General features: G+C 49.8%; 1 protein-coding gene and 2 long non-coding RNA genes across 6 annotated transcripts; all 3 read right to left on the reverse strand.

The window, feature by feature from the left end:
• LOC129047107 (uncharacterized) lies at nt 1-2,602 on the reverse strand. The gene is made up of 5 exons (XR_008509070.1): nt 2,483-2,602; nt 2,343-2,386; nt 2,077-2,242; nt 536-1,995; nt 1-405 (listed from the first exon to the last, which is right to left on the reverse strand). It is a non-coding gene; the product is annotated as an uncharacterized LOC129047107 (long non-coding RNA).
• A 7,722-nt stretch (nt 2,603-10,324) lies between these two features.
• LOC129047110 (uncharacterized) lies at nt 10,325-11,001 on the reverse strand. The gene is made up of 4 exons (XR_008509078.1): nt 10,958-11,001; nt 10,693-10,863; nt 10,529-10,609; nt 10,325-10,448 (listed from the first exon to the last, which is right to left on the reverse strand). It is a non-coding gene; the product is annotated as an uncharacterized LOC129047110 (long non-coding RNA).
• A 3,956-nt stretch (nt 11,002-14,957) lies between these two features.
• LOC118701006 (GTPase-activating Rap/Ran-GAP domain-like protein 3) lies at nt 14,958-19,873 on the reverse strand. 4 transcript variants are annotated; one of them, XR_008509061.1, is made up of 7 exons: nt 19,345-19,873; nt 18,753-18,817; nt 18,070-18,133; nt 17,737-17,805; nt 17,346-17,421; nt 16,454-16,575; nt 14,958-16,030 (listed from the first exon to the last, which is right to left on the reverse strand). XR_008509061.1 is itself a non-coding variant. In XM_054518254.1 (6 exons), exons 1-5 carry the CDS (start codon nt 19,401-19,403, stop codon nt 16,508-16,510), a joined length of 294 nt encoding a protein of 97 aa, XP_054374229.1. In that variant the 5' UTR covers nt 19,404-19,873; the 3' UTR covers nt 14,958-16,030; nt 16,454-16,507. The 4 variants fall into 4 exon arrangements, 1 of the variants encoding a protein (XP_054374229.1); XR_008509062.1 differs by having other exon boundaries at nt 14,958-16,007; nt 17,346-17,805; XR_008509060.1 differs by having other exon boundaries at nt 17,346-17,805.
• Between the last annotated feature and the right edge of the window lie 3,333 nt (nt 19,874-23,206).

Raw genomic sequence — 23,206 nt, forward strand, 5'->3', positions numbered from 1 at the left:
TTTTTCTATTTTCATTACTTGTGGATTTATTGTTACAGGACACCCAAAACAACAAAAGCACACAAAAAACAGCACTCATCTACCATTAACACCCCCGTCACATTACACACAAACTCACCGTCCCTCCCCTCACAACTGCTAAATTACACCCCAGCAATCCTTGGTCCTCAGGAACATGGTTCCCAGGAGCCTCCAAAAAATCCTCCTGCCTGACGAAATACCCAGTCCCTGGACGGTGCGCGCCCAAACTTTGGCGATGAACGTCGCCTCGCAGACTGACCGGGACCGGGGAAAAAAAACCCAGCCGGGGGGCAAAAAAAAAAAGAAAAAAAACCCAGCCGGGGGTGGCGGTGGGGAACCAGGCTAGGGATTTTTTACTCTAAATTTACAAATGAGTTGAAAAACCTGAAAAGCAAAAGTCACACGGTTAAATCCAGTCAGCATGCACTCACACACTCAGAGATGAGCAGACACAGACAGACACAGACACATGCTCACGCACTCCTCCCATTTAAACGTTCCCTGTGGCTCTTACTCGAGACGCTGAAGAACGCGCTTCCACGCTTCTTCTGGCTGCCGCTCCTCGACGTCAAATGGTAGATTCTGGGGAAATCGGCAGCCTCGGGGACCTGTGAGACGACAGGAAGCGGTCAACGAGTGGCTATCTGACAGCTAGGACTTGTCCCCGCTCTGGACCAATAAATTTTCTACCCAAAATCCCATAAAAGACAGATGAACAGTAAAGTTTTTATAACTCTTCTACCTAACTGTGACTATGTGCCAGGGCAGGGCAGCTCCGACCATAAGTGGTACAACGTAAGTACACACGATATAAGCCGACGCATACAGTGCAAGTGTACATGGAGTGTAAGTACATACAGTATAAGCCAACATAGGTACACACAATATAAGTACATACAGTATAAGCCAGCATAGGTACAAGCAATGTAAGCACATACAGTATAAGCCAGGACTTGAGGTAACTCTCTGGAAGATACTAATTCTTGAGCCCTATACCCTTTGAGAAGATAGAACCTATAGAACTTCTGCAGTCACGTGAGGAGGGTGTAAGACGCTTCCTCCAGAAGTCCAAGAGAATGGCGTGGAAAAAAAGGCACTACCAAAGCCGGTAGTGAGTAGGAAGACGGATGAGAACATCTTGTCCCTTTGAGACATTCCTGTCTCAAAGAGTAAAAATGTAAAGATGCCGGAATAAGGGATATCCGGAAAGGAACGTGACTAGAATATGGGCAATGTGGCACGGAATAGTGCCAATAAAGCATCGAGACGTGACAAAGGCCTGTGACACGTAAGACAATGGACACAGACTACATAACACAGACACAGACGACATAACATAGACACAGACGACATAACACAGAGATGAGTGACAACTGCCTGGCACTGTCCCCGTAGGGACCCGAGATTCCTAACGCAAGATGAGCCAGAGGCTGATGATGCCAAAGGAAAGGAAGCCCTATGACGAGAGCACGTGATGATGAAACGGAACTCGTTAAAACAAGTTAGTGCCACAGCAATTAAGAGGATGCTCGAGAGGCTCGGCGAGCCTAGAGAAAGAAGCCGACTGCCGGGTGACCGTGGCCGTAGCTCCGGACGTGAAGGCGAGCTCCTCGGGGGAAAGATCCGTGACGACGTCGAGTCGAGGAAGGCGGACGACACAAAGTACGCGAAAATGTGGAGATGGGTCGGAACTGCCCTGCCCGGCAAAGGCTCTGGCGAGGCTGAGGGGAAACCCTCTCCCTTTACTTCCAGAGAGCCCGCCCCCCTACAGACCTGTCCCCTAAGCTGACATCTGATTGCCTCCTGTGAGAGTAAAGGTTTTTACCCTTCTCCCAGCCACTGTCCCCGACACTTAGCTTTTGGAAGAGGAGCGGACAAAATCCATCCTTGGTCGGACGTGGACGTTGAGATGCTCTCCGTGTGTGCTTCGGTGCTGCCGTTTCCAAGCTTTGGCTACGAGCCTCCTCAGGGTACCTAAGACAAAACAGAAAACCTGACTATTGCCCTCAAAAACAGTAATCCCCGGGACTCCTCCACACCACTGCCCCGGCTCACCTCAAATCTTGATTTGACTCCAGAGGGTGCCCGGAAGATACCGGCGAAAAGAAAAGGTACACGCTTAGCATGCTGCTGTGTAACGCTCACCTAGGAGTCAGCCTGCCTAACCTCCGACTCACCTGCCCTCCTCTGTTCCTTGGCGTGCCTAGGGCAGCGACAGCACCTGCAAAGAAACAAAGCAGAAAATTTGCTGAGATACTGTGAAAACACAACCTCCCAAATCTGACAAGGATGCCACAACAATACCTTAAGCCTGCACACACCTGGCACGGATATGCTCGGCCAGGATAGATGGCAAGTGGACCAGCTAAAAGACAAAAAAAACAAGAGGAGATGCTTACAACTGCACAAAAACTGAGACATCAGCAATAACAACTGCTTCTGTACGCTACTCAATGCTCACCTCACCCACTCGGCCTTGACTTCCTAAAAAGAGAGACAAAGAACACTGCTGTAACAGCCACCATTTATGCTCCCTCTGCAGAAACAAACAGTGACTGACCTGCTCAGGGCAATCCCCTCACCCAGGATCGGGGGCTCTGCCCTGGATTTTATCCATCGGCATCTGAAAGAAAGTTAGGACGAAAGTCAAAGGTCTGCAGGATAACTTAAGAGCTCCAGATAACTTGTGTCCATCGACACATCGCACCTAGAGTTCAACCACACCCCACATTACAAACTTCAAGTCCACAGGACTTCTCCTATTGCACCAGGCTATGCGGCAGGGCAGAGCAGCTCCGGCACAAATGTGTGTGCAGACACCCGTGACACAGGACAGGACGTGACAAACAACGGGGACACAACATGGACAGAAATCTCCTGGCAAGGAAAATGGCTGCGAGGACTGAGAGAATGCAAAAGGAGATGACCGAGGGGAGACCGAGGGTGAGCTGATGAGGCTCAGAGAAACCTGGAGGAAGAAGATGCTAACTGAATGATTTATTCCAAGAACTGCAAAGATGGATGCCCGAGAATCCTACGGCCAGAAGCCTCTACCTGCCCTCACGTTCTTTCAAGTCCAAGTCCGCCATAATGGATCCTGGCGGGGCATAGCTGTCCATACAGCTCAGAACAAGACCTGAAAAGACATCCGACCGGATGCTTCTAAAGAGACAAGAGAGTCTGATGCCTGTCTGAGATCCCGAGTCAAAAGTTCTATGGCCTGGGTGCCAGGCCGAGGAATGCAGAGAGCACAGATGCTAACAATGATGCCAGGGTTTCTGACAGGCCCCTCAAAGGGCTCAGGGAAAAGACATGACATATGCAAACAACACATAATACACAAAAGACAAGTGACACGATACACACCAGGACTGCTCTGCCCTGCGCACCTCAGCACTGTGATCCAAAGTCAGGCTTTGCTTTTATGGGGCCTAAGGGGCCGCTTCAGGGACACCGCCACCTCCGAAGTGGACTGAAAAACCCCTCCCAGTAATTCCCAAACCAGCACCCTGCTTTCATCCCCTCTGTGGGTCGTGGCCCTCTACTTATCTCTCGCACATCTGGGGATGCCGGTCTCGGGTGTGAAGAAAGGCCGCCTCGTCAGCCGGGAAGCTCCTGCTGGCACCGGGCTGGTGTCTCTTAGACAGCTGTATTAAAGAAAACCAAACATCAGTGCCCAATCTCGGCAGCCCATCGGCCAAAACCCCACAAGTCTGCTACTCACCGTGCTCCTAAGAACGCTCAGCTGCTCGGGCCGCACGCTTCGGGCACGCTCGGAGACCGAGGCCGTCGTCACAGGGGGTGCCTGGGCTAAGAGGAGATGAGGTGATTTGGCATGGCTGAAACCTGAGGGGACCATCACTCCTCCTCCCTACTTCCCCGACTCACCCCAACTCCTTGGCAGCTGCTGAAGGCCACCTGGATGGCACCTTGAAATAGAAAAGTTCTGGGCTTCATCACCAGGTCCTGTAACGCATCCACAGGGCTCACACGTGCAGGGAACCCGGTGCATCGGCCGGCTGGTGACGGGGGCTCGGCAGGCTCCGAGTGGATTGCCTAAACCACAAAAAAAGAGAATGGAAACTTAGAGCTGCACCAGACACTGAGAGTTGAGCAATAACAACTACTTCTCTCCACTGCTCACCTTGACTGCTGGTACCCAGATTTACTTCCTAAAAAGAAAGACAAAGAACAGAGCTGTAACAGAGTCACCACAAACACTTCTGCTGCAGAGATAAACGGTGCCTCACCAGGTTGGGGGAAACCACTGACCCAGGATGGGGCCCTCTGGCACACATTTAATCCATCTGAATCTGAAAAAAAAAGTTAGGACAAGTTATCCTGCAACAGTCTGGCTCTTAAGAGCTCCAGATATCCTGTGTCCATCTACAAATCCCACCTAGAGTCCAACTACACCCCACATTACAAAGTCCAAGTCCCCGGGACTTCTGATATTGCACCACGCTATGCGGCAGGGCAGAGCAGCTCCGGCACAAATGTGTGTGCGCACACCCGTGACACAGGACAGACAGGACATGACAAACAACGGGGACACAACACAGACAGAAATCTCCTGGCAAGGAAAATGGCTGCGAGGACTGAGAGAATGCAAAAGGAGATGACCGAGGGGAGACCGAGGGTGAGCTGATGAGGCTCAGAGAAACCTGGAGGAAGAAGACGCTAACCGAATGATTTATTCCAAGAACTGCAAAGATGGATGCCCGAGAATCCTACGGCCAGAAGCCTCTACCTGCCCTCACGTTCTTTCAAGTCCAAGTCCGCCATAATGGATCCTGGCGGGGCATAGCTGTCCATACAGCTCAGAACAAGACCTGAAAAGACATCCGACCGGATGCTTCTAAAGAGACAAGAGAGTCTGATGCCTGTCTGAGATCCCGAGTCAAAAGTTCTATGGCCTGGGTGCCAGGCCAAGGAATGCAGAGAGCACAGATGCTAACAATGATGCCAGGGTTTCTGACAGGCCCCTCAAAGGGCTCAGGGAAAAGACATGACATATGCAAACAACACATAAAACACAAAAGACAAGTGACACAATACACACCAGGACTGCTCTGCCCTGCGCACCTCAGCACTGTGATCCAAAGTCAGGCTTTGCTTTTATGGGGCCTAAGGGGCCGCTTCAGGGACACCGCCACCTCCAAAGGGGAAACAAAAACCCCTCCCAGTAATTCCCAAACCAGCACCCTGCTTTCATCCCCTCTGTGGGTCGTGGCCCTCTACTTATCTCTCGCACATCTGGGGATGCCGGTCTCGGGTGCGAAGAAAGGCCACCTCGTCAGCCGGGAAGCTCCTGCTGGCACCGGGCTGGTGTCTCTTAGACAGCTGTATTAAAGAAAACCAAACATCAGTGCCCAATCTCGGCAGCCCATCGGCCAAAACCCCACAAGTCTGCTACTCACCGTGCTCCTAAGAACGCTCAGCTGCTCGGGCCGCACGCTTCGGGCACGCTCAGAGACCGAAGCCGTCGTCACAGGGGGTGCCTGGGTTAAGAGGAGATGAGGTGATTTGGCATGGCTGAAACCTGAGTGGACCCTCGCTCCTCCTCCCTACTTCCCCGACTCACCCCAACTCCTTGGCAGGTGCCCAAGGCCACCTGGATGGCACCTTGAAATAGAAAAGTTCTGGGCTTCATCACCAGGTCCTGTAACGCATCCACAGGGCTCACACGTGCAGGGAACCCAGTGCATCGGCCGGCTGGTGACGGGGGCTCGGCAGGCTCCGAGTGGATTGCCTAAACCACAAAAAAAGAGAATGGAAACTTAGAGCTGCACCAGACACTGAGAGCTGAGCAATAACAACTACTTCTCTCCACTGCTCACCTTGACTGCTGGTACCCAGATTTACTTCCTAAAAAGAAAGACAAAGAACAGAGCTGTAACAGAGTCACCACAAACACTTCTGCTGCAGAGACAAATGGTGCCTCACCTGGTTGGGGGAAACCACTGACCCAGGATGGGGCCCTCTGGCACACATTTAATCCATCTGAATCTGAAAAAAAAGTTAGGACAAGTTATCCTGCAACAGTCTGGCTCTTAAGAGCTCCAGATATCCTGTGTCCATCTACAAATCCCACCTAGAGTCCAACTACACCCCACATTACAAAGTCCAGGTCCCCGGGACTTCTCATATTGCACCACGCTATGCGGCAGGGCAGAGCAGCTCCGGCACAAATGTGTGTGCGCACACCCGTGACACAGGACAGACAGGACATGACAAACAACGGGGACACAACACAGACAGAAATCTCCTGGCAAGGAAAATGGCTGCGAGGACTGAGAGAATGCAAAAGGAGATGACCGAGACCGATGGTGGGCTGATGAGGCTCAGAGAAACCTGGAGGAAGAAGATGCTAACTGAATGATTTATTCCAAGAACTGCAAAGATGGATGCCCGAGAATCCTACGGCCAGAAGCCTCTACCTGCCCTCACGTTCTTTCAAGTCCAAGTCCGCCATAATGGATCCTGGCGGGACATAGCTGTCCATACAGCTCAGAACAAGACCTGAAAAGACATCCGACCGGATGCTTCTAAAGAGACAAGAGAGTCTGATGCCTGTCTGAGATCCCGAGTCAAAAGTTCTATGGCCTGGGTGCCAGGCCGAGGAATGCAGAGAGCACAGATGCTAACAATGATGCCAGGGTTTCTGACAGGCCCCTCAAAGGGCTCAGGGAAAAGACATGACATATGCAAACAACACATAAAACACAAAAGACAAGTGACACAATACACACCAGGACTGCTCTGCCCTGCGCACCTCAGCACTGTGATCCAAAGTCAGGCTTTGCTTTTATGGGGCCTAAGGGGCCGCTTCAGGGACACCGCCACCTCCGAAGTGGACTGAAAAACCCCTCCCAGTAATTCCCAAACCAGCACCCTGCTTTCATCCCCTCTGTGGGTCGTGGCCCTCTACTTATCTCTCGCACAGCTGGGGATGCCGGTCTCGGGTGTGAAGAAAGGCCACCTCGTCAGCCGGGAAGCTCCTGCTGGCACCGGGCTGGTGTCTCTTAGACAGCTGTATTAAAGAAAACCAAACATCAGTGCCCAATCTCGGCAGCCCATCGGCCAAAACCCCACAAGTCTGCTACTCACCCTTCTCCTAAGAACGCTCAGCTGCTCGGGCCACACGCTTCGGGCACGCTCGGAGACCGAGGCCGTCGTCACAGGGGGTGCCTGGGTTAAGAGGAGATGAGGTGATTTAGCATGGCTGAAACCTGAGGGGACCATCAGTCCTCCTCCCTACTTCCCCGACTCACCCCAACTCCTTGGCAGGTGCTGAAGGCCACCTGGATGGCACCTTGAAATAGAAAAGTTCTGGGCTTCATCACCAGGTCCTGTAACGCATCCACAGGGCTCACACGTGCAGGGAACCCGGTGCATCGGCCGGCTGGTGACGGGGGCTCGGCAGGCTCCGAGTGGATTGCCTAAACCACAAAAAAAGAGAATGGAAACTTAGAGCTGCACCAGACTCTGAGAGCTGAGCAATAACAACTACTTCTCTCCACTGCTCACCTTGACTGCTGGTACCCAGATTTACTTCCTAAAGAGAAAGACAAAGAACAGAGCTGTAACAGAGTCACCACAAACACTTCTGCTGCAGAGATAAACGGTGCCTCACCAGGTTGGGGGAAACCACTGACCCAGGATGGGGCCCTCTGGCACACATTTAATCCATCTGAATCTGAAAAAAAAGTTAGGACAAGTTATCCTGCAACAGTCTGGCTCTTAAGAGCTCCAGATATCCTGTGTCCATCTACAAATCCCACCTAGAGTCCAACTACACCCCACATTACAAAGTCCAGGTCCCCGGGACTTCTCATATTGCACCACGCTATGCGGCAGGGCAGAGCAGCTCCGGCACAAATGTGTGTGCGCACACCCGTGACACAGGACAGACAGGACATGACAAACAACGGGGACACAACACGGACAGAAATCTCCTGGCAAGGAAAATGGCTGCGAGGACTGAGAGAATGCAAAAGGAGATGACCGAGGGGAGACCGATGGTGAGCTGATGAGGCTCAGAGAAACCTGGAGGAAGAAGACGCTAACTGAATGATTTATTCCAAGAACTGCAAAGATGGATGCCCGAGAATCCTACGGCCAGAAGCCTCTACCTGCCCTCACGTTCTTTCAAGTCCAAGTCCGCCATAATGGATCCTGGCGGGGCATAGCTGTCCATACAGCTCAGAACAAGACCTGAAAAGACATCCGACCGGATGCTTCTAAAGAGACAAGAGAGTCTGATGCCTGTCTGAGATCCCGAGTCAAAAGTTCTATGGCCTGGGTGCCAGGCCGAGGAATGCAGAGAGCACAGATGCTAACAATGATGCCAGGGTTTCTGACAGGCCCCTCAAAGGGCTCAGGGAAAAGACATGACATATGCAAACAACACATAATACACAAAAGACAAGTGACACAATACACACCAGGACTGCTCTGCCCTGCGCACCTCAGCACTGTGATCCAAAGTCAGGCTTTGCTTTTATGGGGCCTAAGGGGCCGCTTCAGGGACACCGCCACCTCCAAAGGGGAAACAAAAACCCCTCCCAGTAATTCCCAAACCAGCACCCTGCTTTCATCCCCTCTGTGGGTCGTGGCCCTCTACTTATCTCTCGCACATCTGGGGATGCCGGTCTTGGGTGCGAAGAAAGGCCACCTCGTCAGCCGGGAAGCTCCTGCTGGCACCGGGCTGGTGTCTCTTAGACAGCTGTATTAAAGAAAACCAAACATCAGTGCCCAATCTCGGCAGCCCATCGGCCAAAACCCCACAAGTCTGCTACTCACCGTGCTCCTAAGAACGCTCAGCTGCTCGGGCCGCACGCTTCGGGCACGCTCGGAGACCGAAGCCGTCGTCACAGAGGGTGCCTGGGTTAAGAGGAGATGAGGTGATTTGGCATGGCTGAAACCTGAGGGGACCCTCGCTCCTACCCCCTACTTCCCCGACTCACTCCAACTCCTTGGCAGGTGCTGAAGGCCACCTAGATGGCACCTTGAAATAGAAAAGTTCTGGGCTTCATCACCAGGTCCTGTAACGCATCCACAGGGCTCACACGTGCAGGGAACCCGGTGCATCGGCCGGCTGGTGACGGGGGCTCGGCAGGCTCCGAGTGGATTGCCTAAACCACAAAAAAAGAGAATGGAAACTTAGAGCTGCACCAGACACTGAGAGCTGAGCAATAACAACTACTTCTCTCCACTGCTCACCTTGACTACTGGTGTCTGGACTTACTTCCTAAAAAGAACGACAAAGAACAGTGCTGTAACACAATCACCATTTACACTTCCTCAGCAGAGACAAATGGTGCCTCACCTGCTCGGGGGAATCCCCTCACCCGGGATGGGGGGCTCTGCCCTGGATTTTATCCTTCTGCACCTGAAAGAAAGTTAGGATGAAAGTCAAAGAGCTGCAGGATAACTTAAGAGCTCCAGATATCTTGTGTCCATCTACACATCGCACCTAGAGTCCAACTACACCCCACATTACAAACATCAAGTCCCCGGGACTTCTCCTACTGCACCAGGCTATGCGGCAGGGCAGAGCAGCTCCGGCACAAATGCGTGCGTACACCGGTGACACGGGATGGACGGGACGTGACAAACAATGGGCACGAGACACGGACGGAAATCCCTTGGAGAGGAAAATGGCTGCAAGGACTGAGAGAATGCAAAAGGAGATGATCGAGGTGAGACCGATGGTGAGATGGTGAGGCTCAGAGAACCCTGGAGGAAGAAGATCCTAACTGAATGATTTATTTCAAGAACTGCAAAGATGAATGCCCAGGAATCCTATGGTCAGAATCCTCTCCCTAACATCAGATTCTTACAAGTCCTAATCCACCATAATGGATCCTGGCAGGGCATAGCTATCCATACAGCTCAGAAAAAGACCTGACAAGACAAGACATCTGACTGGATGCTTCCAAAGAGAGAACTTTTGATTGCGGAGCTCAGACAGGTATCAGAATCGCATCTATTGTCTGGGTGCCGGGGCAAGGAATGCTGAGATCACAGATGCTAAGAATGATGCCAGGGTTTCTGCTAGGCCCCTCAAAGGCCTAAGGTAAAAGACCCGAGATATGCAAACAACACATAATGCACGATAGACAAGTGACACGATACACGTCGGGACTGCTCTGCCCTGTGCACCTCAGCACTGTGATCAAAAGTGAGACTTTCCTTTTATGGGCCTAAGGGCCCACTTCTTGGCTACCCTCATCTCCAGAGCTGACTCAACATCCCCCCCCCCAGAGAGTCCCAACCCAGCACCCCACTTTCAGCCCCTATGTGGGTTGCAGCCCTCTACTTATCTCTCGGACGGGTGGGTGTGCCGATGCGTGTCAGCTTCGATAGGAAGCGGATGCACCGTCTGGGAAGTCCCTGCTGACACGGGCTATTGTTCTCTTAGTCTGCCAAGAGAAAGGAAACCAAACGTGAGTGCACGATCTTAGCAGCATGGCAGCCAAAACACGACAAGTCTGCTACTCACCCTTCTCCTAAGAATGCTCGGCTCCTCGGGCTGCACGCTTCGGGCTCGCTTGGAGGCCGACGCCGTTGTCGCAGGGTGCGCCTGGGTAAAGTGGAGACGAGGTGATTTGCCATTGCTGTGACCTGAGTTGAGCCTCCCCCCTCCTCCCTACCTCCTCCGCTCACCGCAACTCCTCGGCCGCTCCCGAGGGCTCCTCGGATGGGACCGTGAAATAGAAAATTTGAAGGCTTCATCATCACGGAGTCCTGTAATACTTCCATGGAGCTCATATTTGCAGGAAACCCGGTGCATCGGCCGGTTGGTGACAGGGGCCGGACATACGCCGAGTCGATTGCCTAAATTGCACAAACGAGAATGGATGCTTGTAGTTGCACCAGAGAGTGAGACTTGAGCAATAACCACTGCTTCTGTACGCTACTCAATGCTCACCTTGCCCACTCAGCCTTGACTGCTGCTCTCTGCTTTGACTTCCTAAAAAGAAAGACAAAGAACAGTGCTGTAACACAGACACCATTTACACTTCCTCGGCAGAGACAAATGGTGCCTCACCTGCTCGGGAGAAACCCCTCACCCGGGATGGGGCCCTCTGGCATAGATTTAATCTATCTGAATCTGAAAAAGAGTTAGGACAAAAGTCAAAGGGCTGCGGGATAACTTAAGAGCTCCAGATATCTTGTGTCCATCGACAAATCCCACCTAGAGTCCAACTACACCCCACATTACAAATTCCAAGTCCCCGGGACTTCTCCTGTTGCAGCAGGTTATGCGGCAGGGCAGAGCAGCTCCGGCACAAACGCGTGCAGACACCCGTGACACCGAACGCGACAAACCGGGGGATGTTAAACATGACACATTAGGCTTGTGGTGAGAGCCTCGAGGGGAAAAGGGAGAGATATCTGACCAAAGGGACCCCAAAGACACACTAGGTAACACGGTACACCGGACAACATGACGTGGACCGGAACTGCTCTGCCCTGCCCACCTGCACGCTGCCATCAAATGTGGAGTCTCTCCCTTGAGCTGTCCTAAGAGGCCTTTTGGAGAAGATTGCTTTTCCCTCTGCTAATTTTTCAATCTATCCCAAGAACTCCCAACCCTCTACTCTCCCATCTCTGGGCCGTGGCCCCTGACTTATCTTTTGGATGATCGGTGATGTGAATCCACGTTGCACCTGAAATGAGTCTGCCTCGGAGGGCCCCGTGATCGCCTCTTAGCCTCTCTCAGTCAGCTACAATAAAGAAAATCAAAACCAATGTATGAGTTATGTGGGCCAAATCCCAGCAAGTCAGCTACTTGCCCTCTCCTGAGTGTGCCTGGCTCCTTCAGGCTCCAGCTTCATCCTGATTCCAAGGGTGTGACCTTTATTATCAGTGGCACCTGGGTTAGAGAAAAGCAAAGTTAAATGGCATTCCTGTGAGTGCAGTGGATGACCTTGTGTGAGGAAGACATGGGAATGCCTCTGCTATGCTTCTGAAAAGCCTTGTGTGGGGGGGCCCTCAAATAAACACCCTTTCTCACCCTGCTGCCTGCAAACCCCCCTGCCCCCCAATAACTCCTAACTGGATACCTGCTCACCCTCCCTCTCCCAGTCACAAACCTCAAGTCACCTGAAGCCTCAATCTCAAACATCATTTTTGACACTGGGCAGATGCCTCCTGTGACATGATGAATCTGCTGAAAGAAGTGCTGTGCTTGACACAACCTGGGATCTCTGGAAGCTGTGCACCTCCTAAAAACAATAAAAACACAAAACAAGAACAAAACCAGAAATTGCAAATGCGCTTTATCACCCCTAAACACAAAATCCGAAATCGTCACCTTAAATACTCCCTGTATTCCATGCTGTTTTCTTCACAGGATCTTCTCTGTTGCTTTAGATGCCCAGAAACACCTGCTGAAAACAGGCTGAGATAAGCTGAAAGAGCCTCTTCACTGAAATGACAGGAGAGCTCTTACCCCAGCACATCCCAGAGAGGGAATGAAACCCCTCAGCAAAGGCTGGGGTTAATATACCCCGATGGTGCCCGCCTCCCATTCCCATGATGCCTGGGAAAAGGGAGGGGGCTAATCCCACCAAATATAAAAGCCCCCAGAGCAGCTGCAGCTGTTTGGCTCCTCTGACTCAAATTCAAAGGGAATAAAGGCCTTGTTATAGAAGAAAGCTCTTCAGAAAAATAGCAGTGCTTTCTTTTTTGACACAACTACTTGGAGCAGAAGAATAGAAAAATGGTAAAACATAAAGCATTGTGTTTAGGTAGCATACCTAGATAAATTGGGTAATTTGCTGTTAACTTACATAATTATTCTGTGTTTAACAAAAGCCATCTAATAAATTAACACCCAAAACTCCAGCAGCCCAGCTGGCCCTACCAAATCTCTCTGTTGATACATACAGTAAACAAAACCAAAATCCCAGTAATACCTACCAGAAGTCTAGGAAAGAAACCTCTTGAAATTAATCCTACCTCAAATACAAACCAACCCATCCAGAAAGGTAGCTTCACTCAAAAAACTATTTACACAGAGTTAATAAGACCAAGAAATAAAACAACACACCATCTACCACCAACGAATACAACAGTGAAGGAAAAAACCCACGTTTTTTTCTTTTTTTTTAATTTCAACTAACTTCCTTTATTAGCTAGAACCAAAGATTTTGCCAGGGCTGTAACAACAACAACTTCTTTTTCTGCTTTTCCTTCTGGAATGTCCCTTCTCCTTCCCAAATTCCTTACAACTTCTGAGTTTAAATCCAAGCCAAAAGCAAAATTCGTGCACTTGTGAGTCCGGTGCTCCTGTCAGATTCTGTCTCACTCCACATCTTCTTACGCTTTCAGTCTGAACGCTGTCCTGCCCTGATGAGTTTGACAGAAGAATTGGCACATGTTAAGAGAGCATTTCCCTCCCTCCCTCCCTCCCTCCCTCCCCAGAGCTGGTTTCCTTAGTGCATTTCAATCGATCCCAAGCCCGCAATGATGCGCGCTCACCTCAAGGCTCACAGCAAGCACGCAGCAGCTCAGGCTGACTTGGCTCCAGGGCTCCGTGCCTTGGATAGCTGAGAAAACTTCCCATGAGCCTCTGTCCCAAGACATTGGAATGCAATTTCCCTGCGCATTTGGTGGCAGCTTTGGGTCCCTCTGGGGGACGGCACCCAGCGTGACCCCCGCCCCTCGCCCGCCCCCCACCTGCTCCTGCACCGCAGTGGGGCTCCCTCTCCTGGGCACCTTGGGGTGCCCCCAACGGCATCAGAGCCCCGAGTCTTCACCCCCCCCCCCTTTTCCTGACCCCCAAAGAAGGCTCAGAACGAATCCGACTGCCCTGGACAGCAGCGCAGCGCTTCCCCCAAGCCCTTCCCACACGTGCATGGCCCCAGCAAGGGATTCTGCTGCAACAAGAAAGCGGGGGCAGCCCCCAGAAGGCTTGAGGTTCCTGCCCAGCCTCGCTGTCACGGGCCGGGGGCAGCGAGAGAGGGAGCGGCACAGACGGCGGGGACGGCCCGGCACAGGGCGGGGGCCGCTCTCAGCGCGATGCCGGCAAAGCCGCAGCTCCGGCGCTGTCGGCCGGGCTGCTTGAGCGGCACGGGGGGATCCGCCGAGAGCCTCCGGCCCCGCGCGGGGACTCCTGCAAGGGCCCAGGGCCGCCGGGCTCCGGCCCTCGGGGCTTTATTCTCCGGCAGCCCGAGCCCCGCGGCTGCGGGGCAAAGAAGGAAAGGGGGCACGGGAAGAGAGGAGCGAGAGCAGGGCATGAGAAAGGGCGGCGAGGGAGCTCGGGCTGCGCAGGAAAGCGGGACGGGAAGGGAAAGCCCGGGACGAGGGTACAGGGAGGCTGGGCAGAGGAAGGAGAGAGGGGGAACAGAAGGGAGTAGCGGGCTAGGGACAGGACAGGAAGGAGCCGGGTTTGTGGGGGGAGAGGGAATGGGGGAAAGGGAGCGAGAGAAGGCGAATACGGGGAGAAGGAAGGAGGGCTAGAGAGAGGGACAGGCGGGGAAGCCCCCCAGAGCCCCGGCTGCACCCCGAGCCCGGCCCGGCGCCTCGCCCTGCCCGGGATGCTGCACTCGGCGGAGCTCGGCTCGCTCCGGAGACGCTCGGCTCGAGTCGGCTCTTGTCGCCTCAACTCGGCTCTTGGCGCCTGCATTCGCCTCTTCGGCAGAGCTCGCCTCGCTTCGGCCCAACTCCCAGCCGCTCGGTGCCTTCGGCGCGCCTCGGCTCCGCTCGCCCCGGTTCGCTCGAGGCCGTCAGGGTCGGCCGCTCTCGCCTTGCTTCGGCCGAGCTCGTGCGATTCCCCCGAAGGCGGCGGCGTTCGGTTGTGTTTTTAGAAATATCTTTCTCTATCGATTGTATCTTTCTATAGTTAGATTTATATTTCTAGAATACTTCTATTAATCCAAATAAAAACCCCATCTCTAACCAAAAAAATACACGAAAACACCTTCTTTTAAACGGTATCGAAATATTTTTATACTTTGTATAGTTATACTCACATTTATATATATGGTTTCTTTTGATGCAATCTATTAATAATTATCTATAATAGCTATAAAATTCTAGACATGTATTTAAAGTATTATTTATATTATGTATCGTATCTACTGCTGCAACTGATTTTTTCTTCTAGTTTTAAACTTTATCTGTACGTATTTATGATATATTTCTAGACTTAGATTTCTACCTTCATATTCTTTGTATTTATCATTTTTATCATCAAAACCCTGCCTACTGACAAGTAAAAAAAACCGCTTTCTTTAACGATTTAAAAAATATTTTTATATTTATAATTTTCCTCTTTCTATTTATCATTTGCTCTCTAGTACGTGATAACATACCTGCTCCTGCACCGCAGTGGGGCTCCCTCTCCTGGGCACCTCGGGGTGCCCCCAACGGCATCAGAGCCCCGAGTCTTCACCCCCCCTTTTCCTCTAGTTAGAAACTACACTGGAACTTTTTTCTGGAAACAAAGACACGACCTAAATCCTCTCCCCATGTCCTAGACAGATAGATGTTCAGTTCTTAGTTGACTGGGCAGCAGTTTCTTCAATAGAACGAGAAACAATACGGAAACGTTTTAGCTACAAGCAAATAGGCAAATCTGAACAAGGTCCTGGTGGCCAGCCGCTGCAGTTATTTTGAAGCCATTTTTTAAACAATCAAGTACTGATCCCACAAAAAATAAAGCAAAAAGCTGACTACTGGCTAAGAAAGAAGGAAAAATTAACTTTTGACGACAACAACAACATTCCAAGGACACAGGCTTTTTTCCAATCTCATACCTTATTACTACCTCTCTTGGGAATTCTCATCGTGGATCCCAAAAGGAATAAATCCCTCAGCGTGTCCTAAAGCACCAAGGAGCTACCTACAAGTGAAGGTGGCTACTTTCAGTGCAGACACAGCTGATGACACAGCAGTAGCGCAGTTCTATGCTGCCCAGGGATAATACTGTCTCCTCTTCTCCAGCAGCTGACTCTCTCCTGCCATGGTTTCTGTAAATGCATCAGAGCACGACCTTAAACACAAACAGGCAAGAAAACACCATCAGAAGTCTTGCATTGAGCACTACAAGAAGGGTTCCAAGCAGAGACCAACAGAATTTCAAGGAAGCAGTATGCAATTAAACCACCTCAGACTCGTTCAAGTATCCGGCAGGTAGATGGAACCAAAATGGAACCATTCAGAAACGACAAAGAAAACCTCCCCAAGTATTTATACAGGAGTCCTTAACGTCAGAAATGGGATGACAGGTTATGTTCAGATAAGATGAATGTTTATTTGGATGTAGAAATAAACTTCTCTCATGGTCCTTTGCCAAAAAATAGAACCTACAAGTGAACACCTACACCTGCCTAAAAAGACCTAACGAGCCCCTGGCAGCCACCGGCATCAAAGCACAGGGGATGTTTCTAATCCAGGCTAAGGAGAACAATATCACCTTTTGTTCTCTCCAGTTTGTTTCCTCTGCAGTCCTATTTGCTTCTTATGATTTTTACACTCTCTGTATCTTCTCGGGCAGCGCTGAGTCTGACGACCGGGATACGAGAGTCCTTCCCTGCCCTACGGAGAGAACCAGGAAAAAAAGTTAAAAAAAGAACAGGGCAGTTTGAAGTTAATACTTCCGACGAGAAGCAGCACCTGACAAACAGAGTGAACAAAGCGTGATACCTCCCTGGGGACAGAAGACTTACAAACTCTCCGGGATTTACAATCCTAGTAACCAAGCCCTTCAGCACAGCAGCCAAGTGTCCCATTAGGTGGTGCTGCACCAAAGAATGATCCGAGAGGTTCCAAAGAGTGAAACGCACGTTATTTTCCAAAGACGTAAAATCGTGCAAAATAACAAAACTACAATAGATCTAAACTACAGGGCAAGAGTACAAGTGTTAACTTGAGGAGCTGGAACCATCCAGGTGAGCAACTGCTACCTGGATCCTCAACAGAGTTTGAGGAACCCTCCAGGATACAGAAGGGTTTTCCCCAGCAATGTCACAGGCCGAGTTTTGATAGAAGTACACTTGCCAGATGCTCAGAAACGTCACCCATCCTCCTCCGGGTGTCCTGAGAGAGCTGCGAATGGCTCTCACGTGGTTTGAGCTGGTTCTGTAAGGGCTCAGGGTGAATTTCACCAGATGCAACCAAACTGGGCAACACCCAGTGGGACAGAAGGAACCCAAAGCTTGTTTTACCCAAAGCTTGGGTAAGCAGAGCTCCAGCAAATACTGAGGAAACGGACAGAACAGGGTAACAAATAATAAACATACCTTTTTTTTTTTTTTTTTTTTTTTTTCAGATGAGCAAAACAATTAAGGAGAAGGTGGAAAACTCACCATGACTGAACATTTCATCACCTGTAAGCTGACCATCCTTAGCATAGAGGATTCCAAATTTAAAATTCACCGATCCCTGGAAAATAAAACCAAATATTATTTGGTAAACAGTCAAACAGAAGACATAACAATTTGGGTCCTCTAATCTTTGCATACATCCTACACATCAGAACATACATTTTATACTATCTCCTACTACACGATAATTTACCTTTAAACTTTGATAGTATAGCATAAAACCATTAACTTAGATGGGTGATCAATTATTATTAAGTTGGTGCTTCAAGTTATTTTTGCTGTCAGGTTCAAAAAAACATTACTTCTTTTTACTGTAACGAGCAATTGATTTAGAAGTCATCAAAAGCCCATCAAAATACAAAGCTGTACTCACCGGACGGGTCTGTGAGCAAGAAGTAGTTAGGCTTGTACTCACCTCTTGCCCTTCAACAACCAATAAATCCTGTCAACAAAAACAGCATCTTTAGCCCCCTCCTATTAAAGATTCTACAAGGATGATGGTTTTATTTCTGTTTAGAAGTTTGGATTTGAAATGGCCAGTTCAATGGATAAAGAGACAGTTTAAGTAGTATTCGATTATTATTATTATTATTATTATTATTATTAGCTACTGGAAGAAACAAACCAGTAGTATCTATACTTAATTACTTCTATTTCCAGGAAATCATAAAGAAAAAGAACCAAACAAAAAAAAGTCACTTCCTACCTTTTGTATCTCAGGATGAAAAATGTCTCTTGGGCTCTTCTCCAGTTTCTCAAGACTCCTGGCACTGAAATGCAAATGAACGAGTGCTTTAGAGGAGGGCAAGTGCACATTCCAACCCCGAACCACCAACCGATTGCAGTTACAGCGCTTACAAAATGAATCGTTCCCAGAGCCTCTGGGAAATGGAACGGTTGGTGCAACTGCCATTTCTTCCCCAAAATACTAACTTCCAACACTTCCTAAACTTAGTTTGCATTTTAAAAACAGAAATTAGGGAGACTCAGGGTGGAGATCAGGTTGAAATTGATTTCCTTCTAAAGCACAGGGCTCTGTTCCATCACCCTTCACTTTGGCTCCACACAGAATCACGGGGAGCATTTTAGGAGGGCCCAAGAACCAATTCTATTTCTCTCTTTTTTCTAGTTCTCTCTCTTCCTAAATCATTCAAGGCAAGTCAAATGAAAAAGGACAAGTTCAGCATCAAATTCACACTTTTTCCCTTTGTCTGCTCAAGAACAGGCTTTTAAACCACTTCTTGCTGCCTTCAACGATTAAGACTTGCAAAACAGTTTCGCAAGTTTGATAGGTTTATCATAAAAACCACAGAACGCAAGCTCTGAATTACAGGAAAAGGTACACAGGCAAATATCTCAGCTGATGGTGGCTTATTTGTAAACACATACCTTAACGGAGATTGCACTGAGAATGTTTCAGTGGGACTCTAAGGGAAAAGTATTTTCTGAGTACCCTGTAAACAAGAAAAGCTAGGATATATTACAGGACATACCCACTTGTTCTGCATATTCAAATAGGATTATCAATAAAAACATTTAAGAAGGAAGAAAACCAAGGTAATTTTACTCAGCTATATTTGCTGCCGATTTAGAGAAAAAAAAAAAAAAAAAAAAGTCACGGGTGCTGCAAAGAAAAAAAAAAAGTGAACCAGAAACGCCTACAGTAGAACTTTAAAACAATTGCTTGGATAAAAGCAGCTCATGGAACATGAAGTAGAAAAAAAGCGAAACCAGTATCAGACCTGCCTATTTTCTTACCATTGCACAAGAAAAATCCGACAAGCGGTATAAAGTCACTGCCTAAAACCGATCCTAGGATGTAACCAAGAACAATTGAGGCATTTGCTAATCTAAACGGAAACCTTTTCCGGACCCTAGTGTCAAATCACACGTTTTGTCTTGCAGCAGCTCGAGGCTGGAGAGCATTTCCCCTGGGGGTCGGGAGGGTAGGGGCACAAGGGGCTGAGTTTGCGGATCGCACCTGTGCCAGCAGAAGGATCCAGCCCGCGCGCTCCTTGCGCTCGCCATTCTCCGGGCCATCGCTGTGTTTTACTGCTCAGCGATGCCGCTCCATCTGTTTGCGTGGAAGAAAGAGCCACGAGCACTGAGGCACTCAGCAGCCGTGTCATTCCAGCCGCTCGTCCGCCCCCGCCCGCAGCAGCGGCAGCAGCCCGAGGGACACGGCTGCAGCTCGGCGGCTCCCGCGCCTCCGCCAGCCGCCGCACAGTGACCGCGGCAGCGCCCGGCGCCGCTCGCCCGGGGCGGCTCCTGCAGCTCCCGGCCCGCGGCAGCAAAGCACCGCCTGGCGCTCCGCCATCGGCGGGCGGCAGCGCGCCCCGCCCGAGCTGAGCCCCCGCCACCGGGACCGCTGAGCGAGGCCGAGGCACCGGGCGGACGCCCCTTCCGCGCCGCTCGGCTCCGTGCGGGCGGCCGGCCGGAGGCTTCGCCCCTCCAGCGTCGCTGCCGCGGCTCCGTCCCGCGCGGGAGAGGCGCCGGGAGCTCCCCGCGCCCAGCCCACTCCCCCGGCGCGCGGCCGCCTCGGCCCGCCAGCCATTCATATGGCGCGTCGGCCGTTGCGTCAGACGCCGCGCTTTACGGCCGCAGGGCCTGCCAGGAGTTGTAGTCTCGGACTGACAGCCACCGCTCCGTTTTCCGCCACCGGGAGCTGCGGTCCCGCCGGGGGGATCAAACGGCTCCTTCGCTCCTGGGCGCGGAAGCACCTTAGGCAGCACCGCCCCTCCCGAATGTCCTTTCTTTTCCACGCCAACTCTTTTTTCTTTTTTTCACCCCCTTTTCCACTTTCGCTCTTTCTTTTTCACTCTCACCCTTTTCCTTTTTCATTTTTTTTTCTTCCTTTCTCTTCCTTCTATTTTTTTTTTCTTCCTTTCCTTTTTCCTTTTCTTTCTTTCTGTCTGTCTTTCTCTCTCTCGTTCTTTCTTTCTCTGGCTCTCTTCTTTCTTTCTTTCTTTCTTTCTTTCTTTCTTTCTTTCTTTCTCTGGCTCTCTTCTTGTCTCTCTCTTTCTTTCTTTCTGTCTGTCTTTTTCTATTTCTTTCTCTCACTCTTTCTTTCTTTCTCTGGCTCTCTTCCTGTCTCTCTCTTTCTTTCTTTCTGTCTGTCTTTCTCTATTTCTTTCTCTCGCTCTCTTCCTGTCCCTCTCTTTCTTTCTTTCTGTCTTTCTTTCTTTCTCTCTCTCTCTCTCTCTTTCTCTCTTTATTTCTTTCTCTCTTTATTTCCCTGTATTTCTAATCTTGGATTTCCATTCTAGCTTTAGAATAAAAAAGCAGCAGTAGAAACGTTCAGGCTACCGGGGAGTGCAAAAAACCCCAAAACGGTAATGATTTTAGGAAAACTATTTCCTCCATGGGAGCCTGAAATTTTCTACAGCTGCAGGTGACATAGAGCTTTTATTTCTTCTTCTAGATAGTTGATACTTAATACTCTATTTATACAGCGCCCCCTGCCGTCTGCATGGGCGCACTGCAGGCACAGCGCCCCCTACCGCCTGCTTTGGCGCACTGCAGGCACAGCGCCCCCTGCCGTCTGCATGGGCGCACTGCAGGCAGAGTGCCGCCTAATGACGTCACCTCGTCAACACGGCGCCCCGCCCCGGCCACGCCCCCAGCGCCCCTTGGAAAGACCCCAAGGCGTAGGCGTTTTGCCAGCTGCCTGATCAAAATGCCGACACCCACCTCGAGCCCTAGAAACGATTTCCCGCGACGCCGAACCCTGCAGGCGAACCGGAATGCCATCATCGCAATCGAAACGCCACAGAAAATCTCGTCGGGGCCGCGGCGGCGTCGGTGTTCCGTGCAGGCAGTCCGGATAGACACACCGGGGTCCTCCGGTTTCCCGCCCTTTTGGCCGCCATTTTGAGAAGGTCAAACAAACTTCCGCGACATTGGTGACGCGCCACTCCCAACATGGCGGCCGTGGGAGGACCCCCTCGGCCGAGAGAGGCGGTTACTCAGATGCCGGTCAGAAAACCGCCGAAATACGCCCGCCCGCGGCGCCGCTGACCGCACAGCCCGACTCGAGTACACCTAAAACGCCACAAAAATTCCGCCGGCGCCGCGGCGGCGTCGGTGCTCCGTGCAGGCAGTCCGGATAGACACACCGGGGTCCTCCGGTTTCCCGCCCTTTTGGCCGCCATTTTGAGAAGGTCAAACAAACTCCCGCGACATTGGTGACGCGCCACTCCCAACATGGCGGCCGTGGGAGGACCCCCTCGGCCGAGAGAGGCGGTTACTCAGATGCCGGTCAGAAAACCGCCGAAATACGCCCGCCCGCGGCGCCGCTGACCGCACAGCCCGTCTCGGGTACACCTAAAACGCCACAAAAATTCCGCCGGCGCCGCGGCGGCGTCGGTGCTCCGTGCAGGCAGTCCGGATAGACACACCGGGGTCCTCCGGTTTCCCGCCCTTTGGGCCGCCATTTTTAGAAGGTCAAACAAACTCCGCCACGCGCCACGCCCAAGAGGGCTGCCTGGCGGCGGCGGGCTGCAGTACCGCGCTCTGCCCACAAGGCGGCAGCACTGCCGCCCACCCCAGCCGGGGGCGCCGCGCGCCTTGGGGCTGCGGGCAGCCAAGGCGGCAAAAAAGAACAGGGGCGATTCCCCCCCGCAAAAAACTCCTCTAAAAATAAATGCCAAAAACCTGCCTCTTACCAAACAAGAACCAAATAAGCCCCCTTTCTTTCAAGCCTTCTTGAAATAAATTTTATAGTTCTAGTTTTCCTAGTTCTATTCACACGCATATTTATACCGGACATTGATGTGTTACGTCGTTTATACAATCTATTATGCCTATTCCTATTATCTGTATTTATTCATATTTTGTGGTTTTATCAATATCATTATATATTGATTGCATATTTCTATACTTTGATTTAGATTTCTATCATACTTTTATTATTCCAAAAAAAAATCCCATCTCTAACCAAACAAATACCAAAAAACCCTTCTTTTAAACTATATTGAAATCGTTTTATATTTATAGCTTGCATAATTATACTCACTTTTATAGTCACAGTTTATACTGATGCATTCTCTTCATAATTACATATCACATATATATTATTCACATCATATAGATAAATTATTATTTTTATTATGTACCAAATCTACTGCTACAACTTCTTTTTTCTAATATTTTCAATTTTTATATCCATCTTGATGTAGTCATGAGATATTTTTACAAGTAGATTTCTACCTTTCTATCATTTGTATTTGTAGTTTTTATCATAAAACCCCTGCTTTTGCCAAGTAAAAAACAAAACCTTCCTTTCTTTTAAACTACTTTTAATAATATTGTTGTATTTACATTTACCATATCTATAATGTTTTAGATATTATATCATAGTGATGTACTAGATTTATGGCTATTTCCTATAATAGATCATAATAAGATATATACAGTATCACTTGTATTACGTGTTGTATGGATTTATGTCACTTTAGATTTACAATCCTTTAATAATTTTATATATATATATCTGCATAGATTCGCAACACATTTCTATATTTAAAATTTCCTTTGAGCTGTGTTTATATTTATCATCTCTATTGATATATCTATAAACATACACAACGCTCTATTAAAAAATACAATATCTTCTTGGAATATATCATGACTTATGTTACCTGTTAAATTTTAAATATAGATCGAATAGATCAAAATAAAAGTTTATTCCCATTTCTGCACAGCTACTTGTTTTGTTTAAAGATAGCTATCCTTAGAATTTTACATTTAAAATCCAATTCCTAAATACAAGGACAAAACAAACAGCATCGAATTCCCACCAATGTCTTCCAAAACCATCAAGATACCTCCACCAGCCAAACAAC

This window comes from Molothrus ater, unplaced genomic scaffold (genome assembly GCF_012460135.2).
Source record: "Molothrus ater isolate BHLD 08-10-18 breed brown headed cowbird unplaced genomic scaffold, BPBGC_Mater_1.1 matUn_MA505, whole genome shotgun sequence".
Taxonomy (NCBI): domain Eukaryota; kingdom Metazoa; phylum Chordata; class Aves; order Passeriformes; family Icteridae; genus Molothrus; species Molothrus ater.